We start from the raw sequence: 15931 nt of genomic DNA on the forward strand, positions 1-15931 counted from the left end.
TATATATATATATATATATATATATGTGTATATATATATGTATATATATGTGTATGTATAGGTGTGTATGTATATATATATGTATATATATGTATATGTATATATATATGTGTATGTATATATATATGTATATATGTGTGTATGTATATATATATGTATGTATATGTGTATGTATGTATATGTGTATGTATATGTATGTGTATATATGTATGTGTATGTATATGTATGTGTATGTATGTGTATGTATATATGTATATGTATATGTATGTGTGTATATGTATGTGTGTATATGTATGTGTATATGTATGTGTATATGTATGTATATATATGTGTGTATATGTATGTAAAAATACATATGTGTATATATGTATATATGTATGTATGTATGTATGTATGTATGTATATGTGTATATGTATGTATGTATATGTGTATATGTATATGTGTATATGTATATACTGTATATATACTGTATATGTGTATATATATATATGTAGTTGACTCTGTCCCCATAACATTAATTGTTTATATTCTAACTAGACACGGGACGATATGAAAAAATCTCATGTCAGGATTGGCCACAAAAATTGCGATTCACTATATTATTCCTGTAATGATCAAAATATGCAAAAAAAAACAAACTAATAAAATGACACTTAAACATACCGGAATTTGAAGAAGCAAGTATTTTGATTGCGTCGCAGATAGGACATACATCCTTTCATGGTGAAAAACAACTTATCTTAAATAGGATCATCATAAATCATAAGGTCCCCCTTATAGAGAAATATACATTTGAAATTTTAATTTAAGGGAGAAATATATTTTCGAAAAATCCCAACATTGTGTTAATCTGCTCTGTTTTACATGATAATTCCTGTATTTAAAAAAAATCTGGATCTATATCTTTCTTCTACGTGATAGCAAGCAGGAACAGGTTTTTCTTGTGAGTAAATTCACGATTATCCCAATTAAGAAAATTCATTAAAACCCGGTTTCTCCCTCCCAACCATCCACAGGTATATCGTGTCATGTTTAGTTGTGAGCAGGACCAAAAGGCCAATTTCTTATGTTTCTAAGTGGAATACTGTACTTTGGATTTTGGCAGTTTAGATAAATCATTTGAAGACGTCACTGTGGGATCTGGTACTATTTAATGAGTGTTTGTCATCATCCTGTGACATACAAGAGACTTGGTAAAAGTCAGAATGAATCCTAACATACCTCCATAATGAAAACCCTCTTCAGGTGCAGCCTTTGTTGACGCCATTTATAAAAAGCATCCTTACAATGTTGACACTAAAGATCACGCAACTGTGATGCTGTGCATCAGTCTGAACACGTTTACACATGGAGGATTTTACTAAATGAATACCAGGTGAATTGTGAACACAGCTTTTCAAAGTTGACAGATTCTTTGTCTCATCGCCAGGCTTTGCAGCAGAAAAACGTGGAATGTGCCAGAGTGTATGCGGAGAACGCCATCCGGAAAAAAAATGAATCCGTTAATTGGCTGCGCATGTCGTCTCGAGTGGACGCGGTGGCCTCCAAAGTCCAGACCGCCGTTACCATGAAGGCGGTAAGTTGCTGCGTTCAGTCCGCTCTACCGATGCAGGTTTATAAAGCTATTTTCATATTACCATGTCGTTTTCTGTCTTTCCAGAATGACACAAACGCGTCGTAAAGGCTTTTTCTTCTTTTTCCCCTCAGGTGACCAAAAACATGGCCCAGGTGACCAAATCTCTGGACAAAGCTCTGGGCTCCATGGATCTCCAGAAGGTCTCTGCGGTCATGGACAAGTTTGAAAGCCAAGTCCAGAACCTCGACGTCCACACCTCAGTGAGTGGCTGCAGATGATGTGCATTTGGTCTTGTACATGTATTTTAATGCTTTTAGAAAAACCCAGTCCTGCACTCTCGAGTTTTCTTTTCTCCTACTCCCAACTCCATCCATCCCTGTCCCCCCCTACACCAGGTGATGGAGGATTCCATGAGCTCCGCGATGACACTGACCACGCCCCAGGAACAGGTGGACGACTTGATCCACCAGATAGCAGAGGAGAGCGGCCTGGAGGTGATGGACCAGCTCAGCCAGCTGCCCGCCGGAGCCACCTCGGTGGGAGCGGAGGGCTCGCGGAGCCAGGACAGGGAGGACCTACTGTCTCGACGGTAAGGACCAGCGCCTGTGCTCGGTACAGGACAATGTGCTCCGTCCCGCAACTACCTAATTTCAGGTTGGATGCAACATCTGCGTTGCCGACTCATTTGTCCTTAAAGGTATACAATGAAGGATTTTCCTAGAAAACAATGTATAGAAAAAGGTAATCTTTCTTACAATTTTGGTGCGTTCAGGATACAGCTGCAACAAGTAATCGGTTAGTGGTCAACTATTAAATTAGTGGCTAACGACTTTGGTAGTTGGTTGATTGATCAGTTTGATTAATTTTGAAAAAAAAAAAAAAGTTTGATTCCAGCTTCATAAATGTGAATATTTTCTGGTTTATATACTATGACAGTAAACTGATTATATTTGAGTTGTGGACAAAACAAGGCATTTGAGGACGTCCTCTTGGGCTTTAGGACATTTTTCCCCAATTTTTTTGACCAAACAACTAATTGCGGAAAAAATCAACAGATTTATCCATAATGAAAAACAACATTATTTGCAGCCAGGCGGCAAGTGAAGCCAGTGCTGAAGTGCCTTAAGCTTGCATTCTTTCTACTGGCCATCAGGGGGCGACTCCTCTGGTTGTATAGAAGTCTATGATAAAATGACTCTACTTCTCTCTTGATTTATTACCTCAGTAAACATGAGTTTATGGTCTCAATCTCTAGTTTCAAGTCTTCTTCAATACAGCATGATGTTCATTTAGTAAATTATGGTCCATTTAAAGTCAAACAGACCATAAAGCAGGGGATGCTTTAAGGCGGGGCTCCTTGTGATTGACAAGTTGCTACCAGAGCCGTATACGGCGTCTCTACGTCACTCCTCCGCAGTCCAAATATGGTCACTTCCGTTCACTGGTTGCAAAAAAACAAGATGGACATGGCCAAAATCCAAGATGGCGATAGCCGAAATGCCAAACTCGAGGGTTCAAAACGGCAGTCCACAAACCAATGTTTGACGTCAAGAGGAATACGTCCACATCTTATCCAAGTGGAAGCAACAAATATGGCCGACACAGCGCCGGAAAAATGCAATTATAGCTAGTCATAACGCCACGTGGACAAAAGCTCCTTCCATGACGCGAGTAGATCTGGGTTCGGGTTTCGCTGCCGTGTGTGCTGCTGTACGGGGGCTTGCGCTTCTGGTGTGATGGAGTCGGGGGGGAAGGGCCAACTTTGATTGTTGTGTTTACAAACAGTAAGTGTCAAATTCCTGCATAGTGTGCCTTTAAAGCAAGACACTGATTCTTCACCTGATCAACTCTTTTAACTCTCTGGTGCCGGTCTAATGAGAATCACATGAACTGGCAGTTAGAATAGAGCATGTGATCAGGAAATTAGATTACACAGCAAGCTACTACCCCCACACTCAGAACACTGTTGCAAGAAACAATATGTTCAACTCAGATGGAGAAACTAGTCAAATGAACTGAGGTTAGACAGCGGTTTCTCATGTACAGTCAAAATGGGCTATGGCAGCCTTAACTTTAAAATGCACAGTACAGTATGTTCTTTGAACCAAGGAAATCCTGATGATACAACAGTTTCTTGTGTTGCCTCCTCGTAGTCGGTGGTAATTGGTCCTTAAGGGGAGATACTGCAGGCCAAAACATTGTTTTTCATGCACTGGTCAATTTAAAGATTTTGGGCTATTTTGCTTCCATAACACGTCTTCTTGAAACACACATTTAGCTGTTCATTTCTGCGTCTGTAGTTTTCTCCTAAATTCACCAAATGTTACCATTAGATAATGCCATATTAGCATGTTCAACCATAACATTTAAAAAAACTTGGAATACAAAAAATAATAGTCTTAATGTAAGCAATAAACTGGTGAGGTTTCATGGTGATACTAATAATAATGATAGTAGCAGTGGGTGTCAGCAGGGCCACAGCAGGAGGCAAGACCAGGGTCCAGGTATAATCATAAATATAATATAAGACCATGACCGATTCTTTAGTTGGATTATCCAAACAGTTAGTTGAACAAGCCTGAAAGAGGAAGCCTCTCCTGAGGGCGACGATGCCTCCGACCAGAGTCTACGACAAACGGTCCATGAGTTTGGTCGTGTACGGGAATACGTTTAGAAGTTCTGCGCCTTTTTGCTACAGGCCACTCCCACTGCCACACCCTCTTTTTGCCAATTGGCATGAACTCAAAAACACACCTCATCACGCACACTTGACCTCCCTGTAAAGCTTCAGCCTCCTAGTCCTAATGGTTTTCATTGACATTGAAACTATAGATTTATGAGTTAGTTGGGAAAGTCGATGATCAAATCAAACATCCTTTAGTTCTTTTTACTGTTTTATTGTAAATTGAATATGTTATGATTGAGGAAGATGTCACTGTGGGCTCTGGGATATTGTGTTGACCATTTTCTATACTAAGTGATGAATCATAAATGGTCAACAGATTGATTGATTGATAAAGAAAATAATAGTTTTTTGTTTTATTTTTGACTACCCAAGAAGAGCAATTACACTGATGTTGATGTCAGTGAAGTTCTTTGTCGTCTGCTGTTGTGGTGCTCTTTCCGTATAATCACAAGTTATTTCCAGGAAACATAATTAGGACACGACACAGCTACCAGCTTTCACATGCCAACCTGTCAGATGCTCATTAGGCGGCGTTGTTGTTATCTCCTTATTGACGGGCTTCTGGCAGCTGTTCTCGCTTCATGCTGAAGCAGGCGGACAGCTTGAAGCTTTGAAGGCAGAGTTGATAGGGGGTTTTGAAGTGGGGTTGTGGTTGTTCCCTGTTTTTGGTTAGATGCCTTGAAATACTGTCTGTGTTGAACACAAGCTGAAGAGACTTTAAACGTTTTGGTCTACGATATAAAATAAGCTTCTACGTGTCTTAAAAAAAGTGTCTAAATGAGACGACTAAACGTCATCCTAGTGGTGGTGACGTGAGGTCATGTGACTGTGATGTAGTTCCTTTATAGCCTAACATTAGCCTTTCACTTCTGACGATTGTATTCAAGCTTCAGAAATCCTAAAGTGGGGTTAATTTGTGAAGATTATCTGGTTGAAGAAAATAAGAACCATTAACGAGTTTATTTTCTACAACAATCCAAAAAGCAATGAAAAAACACAATCCCATTAGCTTTTTGTCGAGGGAACCAGCGCGAAGCTAACTTCCTGGTTGGCAACCAACTGGAGCTTTATTCAGATCCAAGTATACATGTCATTTAGTTTTTGAGATCGATTTTCATTTGATTTAATGACATCTGGTGGGAGTGTTTTTCCTTTTCATCCCTCCAAAATAGAGATGAGCAGTGTGATGCTGTCTTTGTAGCAGCTTTAGGTGAATATAATGGTGCTGTGTTCGTGCCCCATGTATCTCGGTCATAGTTCATGACGCTGAGGGTTAGGGAAATATAACTTTTATGTATTTATTTATTATTTATTTATTTATTTATAGCTTGTATCTCATTTCACTGTAGCTCCAAACAATTAATCTCTCCCATGTTTCTTTCTGCCACGGTTCCAGGTTGGCCGCTTTGCGGAACTGAAGGCTCGTCCAGGAAGAGGTGACGGCGGCGCTCACGGCCGCATGGAAGTAGATGAGTTTAAAGACACCGACGGGAGCTGTGCGTCAACGTTTCTGTCTAACTGTTTCTATCAGGAGGACTTAATGAGCCTATCGATTACCACCCCCCCACTCTATAAATACACAACGGCTAGAAATACCACCTGAGAAGGCATCTATTCCTGTTTCCATCTCCCCCTGGAATTCCCCATTAGATTTCATTTGACCCTTCACTTGCCCTTTTTTCTCCCTCTTTCTCCACTTCCTCCTCCTCCTCCTCCTGTGGCTACGCTCACCACTTCTCAAATCACACCATGTACAAAAAAAACCAGACAACACATTTTACAAACTGTATAGTTTATGATGATGAAAAAGAAGAAGCTTTGAAAAGCAGTTATAGCGATCATGTCCACATTATTTTTTTTTTGGGCATCTGATGGTTTAAATGGGTAATTCTGTTGGTGAGAAGGTGGACGTGTACATTTAACAGGAATGAAATATCAGCTTTTGCACTTTGGTGTTTTAAAAGTAAAAAATGGACAGCGGCATGTTGGTAACACTAACAAACAAAGTCTCCCTCCTTTGCAACAACCGCTTCATTATGATGAATACGACAATCTTCAAACCTTTGGTTAACGAATGATTTGTGTGTTCTTTCTTTTTATTCATCTTTGTTGTTCTCATAACTGTATTCAGACTTTTGGTTGTTGTTGTTGCTTTGAACGCCTTATATTGGATGCAGGTGCTTGCGTAGGTGCCCCCCCTCCCCCCTCCGCCAGTGCCTGAAGGACAGTAGTTTAGAAAGAGAACAGGAGCTCTCCCAAACTCAACAGACATCGGTCAGAAAAAAAGGATTTTTCCGTTCCAATGTTTTGGTCTTGGCCAACTTCACTTCGACACTGACTAGAAGCTTCTGTCTAAAAGAATACAGTAATCATCCTCACCTGTATCAGTCCCAAACACTTTTAAATTAAGAGCAGGGATGTACATGCTGGATAGATATATTTATTTTTTCTTTTGACAAGAATCGATTGCTCCTCCTACTTTGCCTTGTAAGCCACCATCTTGTTTCTTTGAGATCACAGCTCTGCATTGAGATGTTTCCATTGAAGTGATTTCCCTGCTTTGGATGCTTCCCTCTTTGAGCGTTAAATGTCAACGTCAGTGATGGGGCATGCGGTTTCAAGGCCAAGACCTCAGTCTACGACACAGGGAGGGTCTATTTTAAAAGTTCAGCAGACTTTGCAGCACTTTTTCTTTTTTTTTTATATATTTATCTTGTGAAAAATAAAATCTCGTCCTCTGACGCAGTCTTTCATTTGACTTCTGTGGTGCAGGTGTTGAGCAGGCAGCCGTGCATTTACAGCAGTGTGTGTCAGGTCAGATATCAAACAACAGCAGCAACAAAGGCATAAAGACAAAGGACAAAGCTCATGAAGTCCAACTTCCTCTAGGAACTACTACATGGACATCTTAAAATCCGAGTTGGGCTTATATGACATCACATGCTTTAAGTTGGGTTAACTTTATTGCAATAAAGGTTGTCCGGTTGGATGGTCTGGTAGGACAGAGCTACACGCATTCAGGCCCTGTCAGAAGGAACTGATCACCTCTGGTCAATATTCCAATTTTTCCAACACTTACTTATTTATGACCAAATACCTGCAAAACTCCCGTCAGCCTCAGCTTTACTTCAGCAGCCCATTTGTAACAACAAACACATGACAAACAAAAACAGTTTTACATTACTGTAGTGAATTTTTTATTTTGCATCAGGAGGAATGTAAACAGCAGCACCAACAATTCTCTGGGCAATATGGCCGACATCTTCACAGTAGAAATTCGACATCATGGAAACATTGTCCATCAACTTTGACTGTGTTTGAGCACCAAGCATCACGATGTGAACACAGAGTCCCCCTCCTCTGGTCCTGAGAATCCTGCTCTCTGTGCTGCTGTCCGCCCATCAAGTTCAGCTTGATCCTGGACCACGATGGATCCAGGTCTCTGTGAAGATGTGGGCCCAACAGTCACCGACCTCCCACTGCTTTCATTCATCTCATTTTTCTGCAACAGAACATCAGACAGCCAGCAGCATGCTGGGTAGTGGAGTAGCCTCGGGTCCTAGCTGGGTTAGCTTAGCTTCTATCTTGGCTCTCCTCCCTGGGGCAGTTCGGTATCGTTTGGACCAGCAGGTATGGCTGGTTGGTCGGCCGTGGAGCGGTGATCGTTTCAAGTGCAGCTGCACTTAATCCACACGCTTCCTTTTCAGATGTTGATGAATGTATTCCTTCATATGCCATTAGTGATAAACATGGAAAAAATAAAGACAAAAATGCAGAGAAATTCATGGGAGCTACCGGCCGCAGTTGCCATAGTTGCCATATTAACTCTTGGATTTAGAATATTAAAATGGAGATTAAAGTATGTTAAAGTATTTAGTACTTCATCATCAAAATCAATGTGTGGCATAAGAAGAAGGCTTTATAATGGCCCATTGTTTCATAATCTGCCCCCTGAGCACAGCCATGAAAAAGGCTCCACCACCTCTCCACCTTAGTTGTCTAGCCTCTTTTTGTTCTTCTTCTTGTGTCTCTTTATTTTTGTTACACACTTCTGTGTTTTTGTGTCTCTTAGTGGTCGTTTTTTGTCTCTCTGTAGCTGTTTTGTGTCTCTTAGTAGTAGTTTTCTATTTCTTTGTGGTCATTTTGATTCTCTTCCTGGTTGGTTAATGTCTCTTTGAGTGACATTTTGTAGGTGAAGGCCAGGGGAGCCCCCTGACACTCTGGGCCTGTGCCTGTTGTTCATCCATGAGCAACACTTACAGAAAGTAAACAGTTAAAATGAGATGGCAATTCAAAAATGCTTACAGTGGGTTTAAACTCAACGTGAAACAAAATGTTTGCATTCATGTGCTCCTCTCACCCCCTCTAAAATGAGTTTTGTTCAGTATGACACCCCTTCAGCAGTTTCACTGGGAGGCTTTGGCCTCCTTTTCCTCAGTATTTATAAAATCCTGGCTTCGGTCCTGTTTGTGACATATTGCCAGGCCATCTAGCCTGTGTGGATAACCTTGCATGGACCGGTGCTAAATTGGCATTTCACGACAGGGCTCTTTCAGATTAGTCATCACGACTGCTCTCAACTTATTTGCAACATGACGCAAGGCCAATCAAAACCACTGCCCCGAGTTTGGCTCATGAATATTCACACAGATGCAGTGTGTTCGCACACAAAAGGCAAATACAGGAAGCTGTGTTCTCCGGGTAAACAGAATCCTGTGATTTCTCACCAAGGCCATCACTGGGAAGTGTCGAGATGAGCGGGGGTGGAATGTAACTGAGAGGCCTTTTTGCATTTCTCTTCACTTTTTTCTCTGACCCTCTCTCCTGCTCTGTTCGCGAAATAAGTCATGAGGTAAATTATCATTCGGTGGGTAAATAATTAGACAGCCCTGGGAGGGGAGCAGCACATAATGTGCGTGCCTGACAGCCTCCCTAACAACTGGCTGTCGCTCTGTGAAATGTCAAAGAAAGGGGGCGGTGCGATCGTCCCAGCAGGTTGCCTTGGCGTGCGCTGAGTGTTTCCACTGTATGGACTCTCCCGCCTTGTCTTTTTTCTGGAAGCCTCGACTTAGCCGCATTGACAGAAGGAGGGCGCACAACTCATGACAACACAATAGACGGTGAACAAGGCCGTCCCGGGACTGATATTAACACAGATAATATCCTGGGTAAGCCCAGGTGGCATTTGCACTGGAAAATATCGACCCAGTGACCTCACTGACCCCCTCCTGGAAAGAACACCGGAGGGTTATGAATTGAAAATGGCTTTTTAAATATGTGAGTGACTCCCGGCAGGAGCACAGTTGCTATAAAAAGGGATCCTCTGCAGGGTTATGCTGACGGAATGGAGTTCCCCTTCAATGCCTCGTCCACGAGATGAGCGGCAGGGTTTCCCCGGTTGTGTCTGCTGTTGGTGTATGACAAATAAGCAACAGCCTACTTTGTAACTGGAAACTGCTCAGTGAGTGTGACTGTGTTGAGCGTCTGCCGTGAGCTCAATCGATGGGTGTCACAAGATGCTACAGGGATCAAAGGTCAGGGGACTGAAACTGACAGGGAAAGTCTGGATTAAGAGGGCAATAGGGAGGAGCAACAGACCTACAGTTTCAATGTTTGTAAAAGACAATAAGACAGAGAATGTGAAAGTGACAGACGAGCTGGAAGCGGTGTCAACGAGGGATGGACCCTGACAAACTTTCAATTCAACACAGATACTTAGCTACTTTCATTAGAAACAAGTTAGCAACACTATGGCTGGGTTTTTAGGTTGGATGATATTTAAAATCTAGCAAACTCTTGCCAGTTTCTGATTTCTAGAAAAAGAAAAAAATTATTACAGTCAAAGGCAAATCACATGACACATGGCGGCCATTAAAAACGAATTACAAGAGCAAAAGAGTGCAGTCAAACACAAATATAATTAGTATATTCACATAAATATGATTTAACAAAGTGCTGCATGAATGACTCCTAAAACCTGGAAATTAGTCAGCATTTTTGCACGAGTTCCCTCATTTCGAATTTTATATTTTTTATTTTTAATAGGCTTTTGGTTAGATGTCTGAAATAAGGTCTGTGGTTAAGAGTCATGAACGACACAAGGATGTATGGTATTGATAATTCAATACTCACAAGTTACTCATTTGGAATCTATTCCTTTTAAATAATATTCATAATAAAATGATATATATATATATAAATATATATCACATCACATCAGGATACAAACGAACTACACCACGGTCACATGAGTATGAAACACAACGCTGTGAAAGCGAACCAGACAGTGTGAGGACGTTTTGTAGTCTCATTTAGTCGCTTGGTAGCAACCGCATTTTATAAGAGACTTGAAAACTTAAAAATTCACGTGACATATTTTATATTATATAACAAATGGTTAAAATCTCTTCAGCCTGTGTTAACAAACGTTATTATCTGCTTAACTATCACTTAATCATTATGTTTTTTCATTTATAAGGATTCCGCCATTTCACTTTGGTCAGGAAATTAAGTGCGTGTGTCTGTGTGTGATGGGTAATCCCTGGTTTACCCCCCCCCCCCCCTACAAATCACGGTGTTCCCTCTCCCATGTGACCGCCCCTGCGCATTGGCTGAAGGACGGGGAGAGTTGACGCTTTTGGGCCGCTCCGATTGGATTAATAAACGTTTACGTCAAGTTAGTCAGGGTTACCCAGCCAGAGACAGGAAGTAGTGGGGTTTTTCATTAAGCAATTAAAACGTATACGATGTCATTTAGTAAGTAACAATTGGAGAAACAATACCAGGCAAGAAAACATTGATTATGACCCCAGTCTATGTTTAGTCGAAAAACATTTTACAAACTGTATGAATAGCATACGCTTGAGCGGCTGCAAACAATTACCCTTAGAGCCATAAATCAAGTTGTGTTGAATTGAATTGATAAAGCAGGAGCCATTTTAAGGCCCTTGTCGTGTTAGTTGATGATAAACTAGCACAAACCAGCTGATACACAAGACTGAAGCTTTTGGGTCGCCTGGAGGACCATGCATGATACTATACAATACAAGAGAATGATGTAAATGGCTTTTTTTTGCTCAGTTCTCTCAATAAAAATGTAATACAAAGTTGATAAAATTATGAGAATTACGAAACCCCTCTTAAATAACGACTCCCCAATCACCGACCTCTGTAACACCTGTATGTACCTTGTTGACTCTAAATTCCCATAAAGTCCAATGCAACCAGTGGGCTACCAACTCCGGCAAATTTTTGTTAATTTGTCTAATTTTAATGAACACAGCTCTTTATTTAGGAGTTTTCACCACGTGAGCAATATAAAAACAACCTCATAATATATTTTGACACACAAATCAAAATTAGTAAGTAATCCAGGACCTTGGTGGTGTAAATTACCAGTGAAATTTCAAATCAATTAAGTTAACATATAACAAACATATATTACACGCTTTGTTGCGTCCAACCAATGTTGCTCGAAGATAAAGTGATTTATTTTGGAATTTCCAGACCGGAAGTGAGACTTTTACTCAAGCTAGCTTGAACTAAATCTGATCAGCGAGCAAACGGCAGCCGAGCTACGATGCTCTCCGTTATCACAAACCGGGGAGACAATAAAAACGGAGGACTAGGCGAGGCTTCGGTTCACCGAGACGGACACCTTCGCATCGAGTAGAAAAAAAGGGGAAGCTGCGAGAGAGACCTGTGCGAGCGTGTGTTCCTGTGTGCCGGAGGGGGCTGCTGCCGTAGAGCTGTGGGCTCTGACAGGACAGGGCGGGGTGATGTTTAGGTTCCGGTATAAAGGCAGCAAGAAAATGGGAACCAGACGAGATGTGGAGCCGGCTGCCAACGCTGTTGTTTTGTACCGGAGACTAGAATGAGAAGTTTACCGTCCTGGTGTAACAGGGCGGCGGTGTAACCGTCTGGGGAGGCCGCTCGCGGGGGAGAAGCGTGTCTCTGTGGCGCCCCTCCGCCCTCTGTCCGTCAATAAGATGAGGACGCTATTTACATTCTGTTGTCTCTTCCTTATTATCCGCGGAGCGGACCGGGCGTGGGCCACCGGAAACCTAACCGTTGACAGCAGCAACGACACTAACCTGACGGCCGACAGCGGCAGCAGATATATTACTATCGGGGACGGGTCGTCGCAGGAATTCGAGTTTCCTGAAAACACCAACGGCGTGATTGTAATCGCCAGCCAGTACCGGAGCGCCGCGGAGAGCAGGAAGGGCCGCCAGAGCTGGAAGCAGACGGTGACTGTCCGCTCCCTGGACCCGGAGGTCCTCTCCATACTCAATGTGACGGACAGCGGCCACGCAGCGACGACCAAGAGCTACGTTATCAGCATTCGCTCCGGGTTCCCAGGCCGGGCTCAGCTGCAGATCCAGCTGCTGGACCAGGACCAGGATTCGGTGCCGGTTCTGATCGAAGAGAGGACGGATTACTCCATCAGAGTGGCGCCCGGCAACGATGACCCGGCCACTCGGCTGGTCCAGTCCGGTGGCCTGTCCCATTTTTCTGAGAACCCTGTGCTGTTTGCCCTGCTGCCCCTCATCTTCGTCAACAAGTGTGCGTTTGGGTGCAAGGTGGAGGTGGAGGTGCTGCGGGGCCTACTGAAGAGCCCGGTGCCGCTGCTCCTGGGGGTGCTGGGTCAGTTCCTGGTGATGCCACTGTATGCCTACTGCGTTTCCCGGCTGGCCTCGCTCCCCAAAGCGCTCTCCCTGGGCCTGGTCATCACCTGCTCGGCCCCGGGCGGCGGGGGCGGATACCTGTACAGCCTGCTGCTCGGAGGAGACGTCACCCTGGCCATCTCCATGACCCTGGTCTCCACGGTGGTGGCGGCGGCGGCCATGCCCCTATCGTCTGCCCTGTACGGCCGGCTCCTGGGCGTGCACGCCGCCCTGCACGTACCGTTCGTGAAGATCCTCGGCACCCTCCTGTTCATCGCCATCCCGATCTCGCTGGGCATGCTGGTCAAGCTGCGCCTGCCCGCCCTCACGCGCGTCCTACTGGCGCTCATACGGCCCTTCAGCTTCGCGCTCATCGTCGGCGGCATCTTCATGGCCTACCAGATGGGCGCGTCCATTCTAGCCAACGTCAGGCCCCAAATCGTGGCGGTCGGGGTCACGGTGCCTTTGCTGGGGCTGGTGGTCGGCGCCGTCCTGGCCAAGCTGGCGGGCCTCGCCCCGTCGCTGAGGAAGACGGTCAGCATCGAGGTGGGCGTCCAGAACAGCCTGCTGGCACTCGCTGTCATGCAGCTGTCCTTCCGCCGGGCGGAGGCCGACTTCGCATCCCAGGCGCCCTTCATCGTGGCCCTCAGCAGCACCTCGGAGATGCTGCTCATAGTCCTGGGCTACTTTGCCAAGCGGAGGTTGTGCGGGTCCGCAGTCCCCAGGAGTGACGCCTGATTGTAGCCTGATTTTTTTTTTTAATTTTTTTTAATTTATATTTGTTTTATTTTTATTTTTATTTATTTATTTTTTTGTTCAGAACTTTTTGAAGAATGAACTCTTTCCAACCTGTGGACATTTGGTGTCCCCGCAGTCTTGTCTTCGAGACACGCGACAACCACAAGTCCAGTCATCACCATTGTGGTGCACCTGACAGCGAATGGACTTTTTCTGTTTTTTGTCGTATTTTTCATGAAAACCAAAGGCCTTTTACCCCTCTTGAGACCCCCCCTTTTGTGTTTATTTTACAGTATGTACTTTTTAAAATCAGATTATACTGTGAGGTACTCAGTGTAAATATTCCTAAGAAGAGACATGCCTATAAAAGATATTTTTGTACCAGATTACTTTTTGCAATCAAAAAGCAAAGATCGATTTGCATCATGTTTACAAGAGGTCCATGTGTCTTAGCCTGGTTGGGGGGGGGGGGGAGAAGTTTTTGGGGTTAAGTGGAATCATTTGGGGGTAATCAAACAGGAACATGATGATGTTATGAAAGTATTTGCCACTGATTGTGTCTCCTGGATCTGCGAATCCATGTACTTGAATATTAGCAAGGAGAAGTGAAGAAAAAGTAAATAAAAACATTGTTAAAGCAGGCTTCTGTTTGTTAAGAGAGTGTGTGTGCTAAGAAACGCGTCTAACAAGTCAGTGTTAATATAGACAGAGCTAACGGGCTGAATGTTGCACGAAGAGTGAGACCAGAATACCATCCTGTGACGGTTTAGTTTCCTTTCAGCGCACAGACGGCTGAACAGTTGTTTTGGCGTTTTGTGTATTTAAAGAACGGCTTCACGGCATGTGTTGAAATTCCAATTGTTAGAGTTAAAAAAGGAAAAAGACAAAAAAACAGTAGCAACACGCACAGGAGATACTTAACCTTCCACTGAAACCGGAATGTGAACACATTGTTAACAGTTTTTTCCAAGGGACTATTTGTTTGGTACGAAGTGCTTTCAGTTGTGTGTTAACAGTGTGTTCTGTAGGGTACCAAGAACATTGTTTCCGGTGAAGACATATTGCTGTAGAGGGTTTTTCAAATTTAGATTTTACTGCTTCAAGCACCACAAACCACCTTTGTGCGGCCGGTGGCAGATATCTGGCAAATGAAAAACAAGCCATGCAGAAGGCCTTTGGTTTAGTAACCTATTGTACCAGAGAACAAGGTCCAGGATTTATCTGTCTACTCTTGTTAAAGTAAACTATCAGTAGGTTCAACTTTCAGAATATGTGCTCATTGTTCAGAATTCAGCACAACAACCTTGCTATTTTCTGTCTTAAGAAACGGCTTCAGTGAACGAAGGGGAAGGGTTTTTAATGTAAAGACTGCACTTCCTGTTTACGCATCAAGATCAGCAGACTTTTTTTTCTCTTCTTTTTACATGATTTCACTAACTTTCCGAAGGTTTTTTTTGCAGTGGGGGAAAAAAGTGTTCAGACCTGCTGTGTTTGGCCCAGCAGATCAGACTGAGCTCTCAGGAATGTAGCACAGCTGTAACGCCTCCAGGCTGGGCTTGAATGTGGTCAGGCCTGAGAGTCTCAGTCGGTGCTGGCGTGTTTTCAACTCCTGTGGCCGCCTCACTCGCAGAGAGGAGGGGGCCGTCCGGTTCCGTTTGTCCCGAGGGAAGGGTGACTGTATGAAGAGCAACATGATCTCTCTGAGTCACGACCGCTTTGCGCTTCCTCGTAGGTTACAACATGAACCCTTTTTGTAGCATTACTATTGATTGTTTTGCCACTAGAGGCCCTGACCTACATGGGTGTAACTGGAACTAAATACATTCATGCAATAAGTGGGAACTTAAAAGATTCTACACACATAACGGGGGCAAAATCAGCTTTCTTACAAATAATTTTTGAGCTTAAATAGAGTTTAACTTGGAAATATTAATACATTTTAGCGGTGGTCCATATTGTCCAAATATATGCATGAACTGTATTAAGATATATATTTTTTTAAATATTGTTTATTTGATTTGCAGTACAATCTGCATCTTTTACTCATTTTCACATAATTTCTTTGTTTTTGGTTATTGTTAACTCTGAGTCAAAGTAAGTTCTATACAAGTACTGAACACACTAAATTATATTTTAATTTCTTTATCAAGTTTTGTAATTCAAAGATGAAGTATTTTTGGTAGTCCCACAGTGCAACGTCAGTCGCTAATTAATACATGGTAAATAAGTCAGTGATTGCTTCAAGAGTGTCTGGAAAGTGTAGC

At 43.0% G+C, this 15931-nt stretch overlaps 2 protein-coding genes across 2 annotated transcripts in view; both read left to right on the forward strand.

Moving 5' to 3' along the window:
- The window catches only part of chmp1a (charged multivesicular body protein 1A), a 25190-nt gene extending 17712 nt beyond the window's left edge, over positions 1-7478 (forward strand). Inside the window, exons 4-7 of the mRNA XM_031868205.1 lie at positions 1431-1577; positions 1709-1837; positions 1973-2166; positions 5660-7478. Of these exons, the coding sequence (XP_031724065.1) occupies positions 1431-1577; positions 1709-1837; positions 1973-2166; positions 5660-5681 (492 nt within the window). The 3' untranslated portion in view covers positions 5682-7478. The remainder of the gene's footprint in view (positions 1-1430; positions 1578-1708; positions 1838-1972; positions 2167-5659) is intronic.
- Positions 7479-11586: 4108 nt separating this feature from the next.
- slc10a3 (solute carrier family 10 member 3) lies at positions 11587-15561 on the forward strand. Its single transcript, XM_031868068.1, has one exon. It carries the CDS (start codon positions 12252-12254, stop codon positions 13665-13667), a length of 1416 nt encoding a protein of 471 aa, XP_031723928.1. The 5' UTR covers positions 11587-12251; the 3' UTR covers positions 13668-15561.
- The last annotated feature ends 370 nt before the right edge of the window (positions 15562-15931 follow it).

The sequence above is a fragment of the Anarrhichthys ocellatus genome, unplaced genomic scaffold, assembly GCF_004355925.1.
Source record: "Anarrhichthys ocellatus isolate YVR2014 unplaced genomic scaffold, GSC_Weel_1.0 scaffold41, whole genome shotgun sequence".
In the NCBI taxonomy this organism is placed as follows: Eukaryota; Metazoa; Chordata; class Actinopteri; order Perciformes; family Anarhichadidae; genus Anarrhichthys; species Anarrhichthys ocellatus.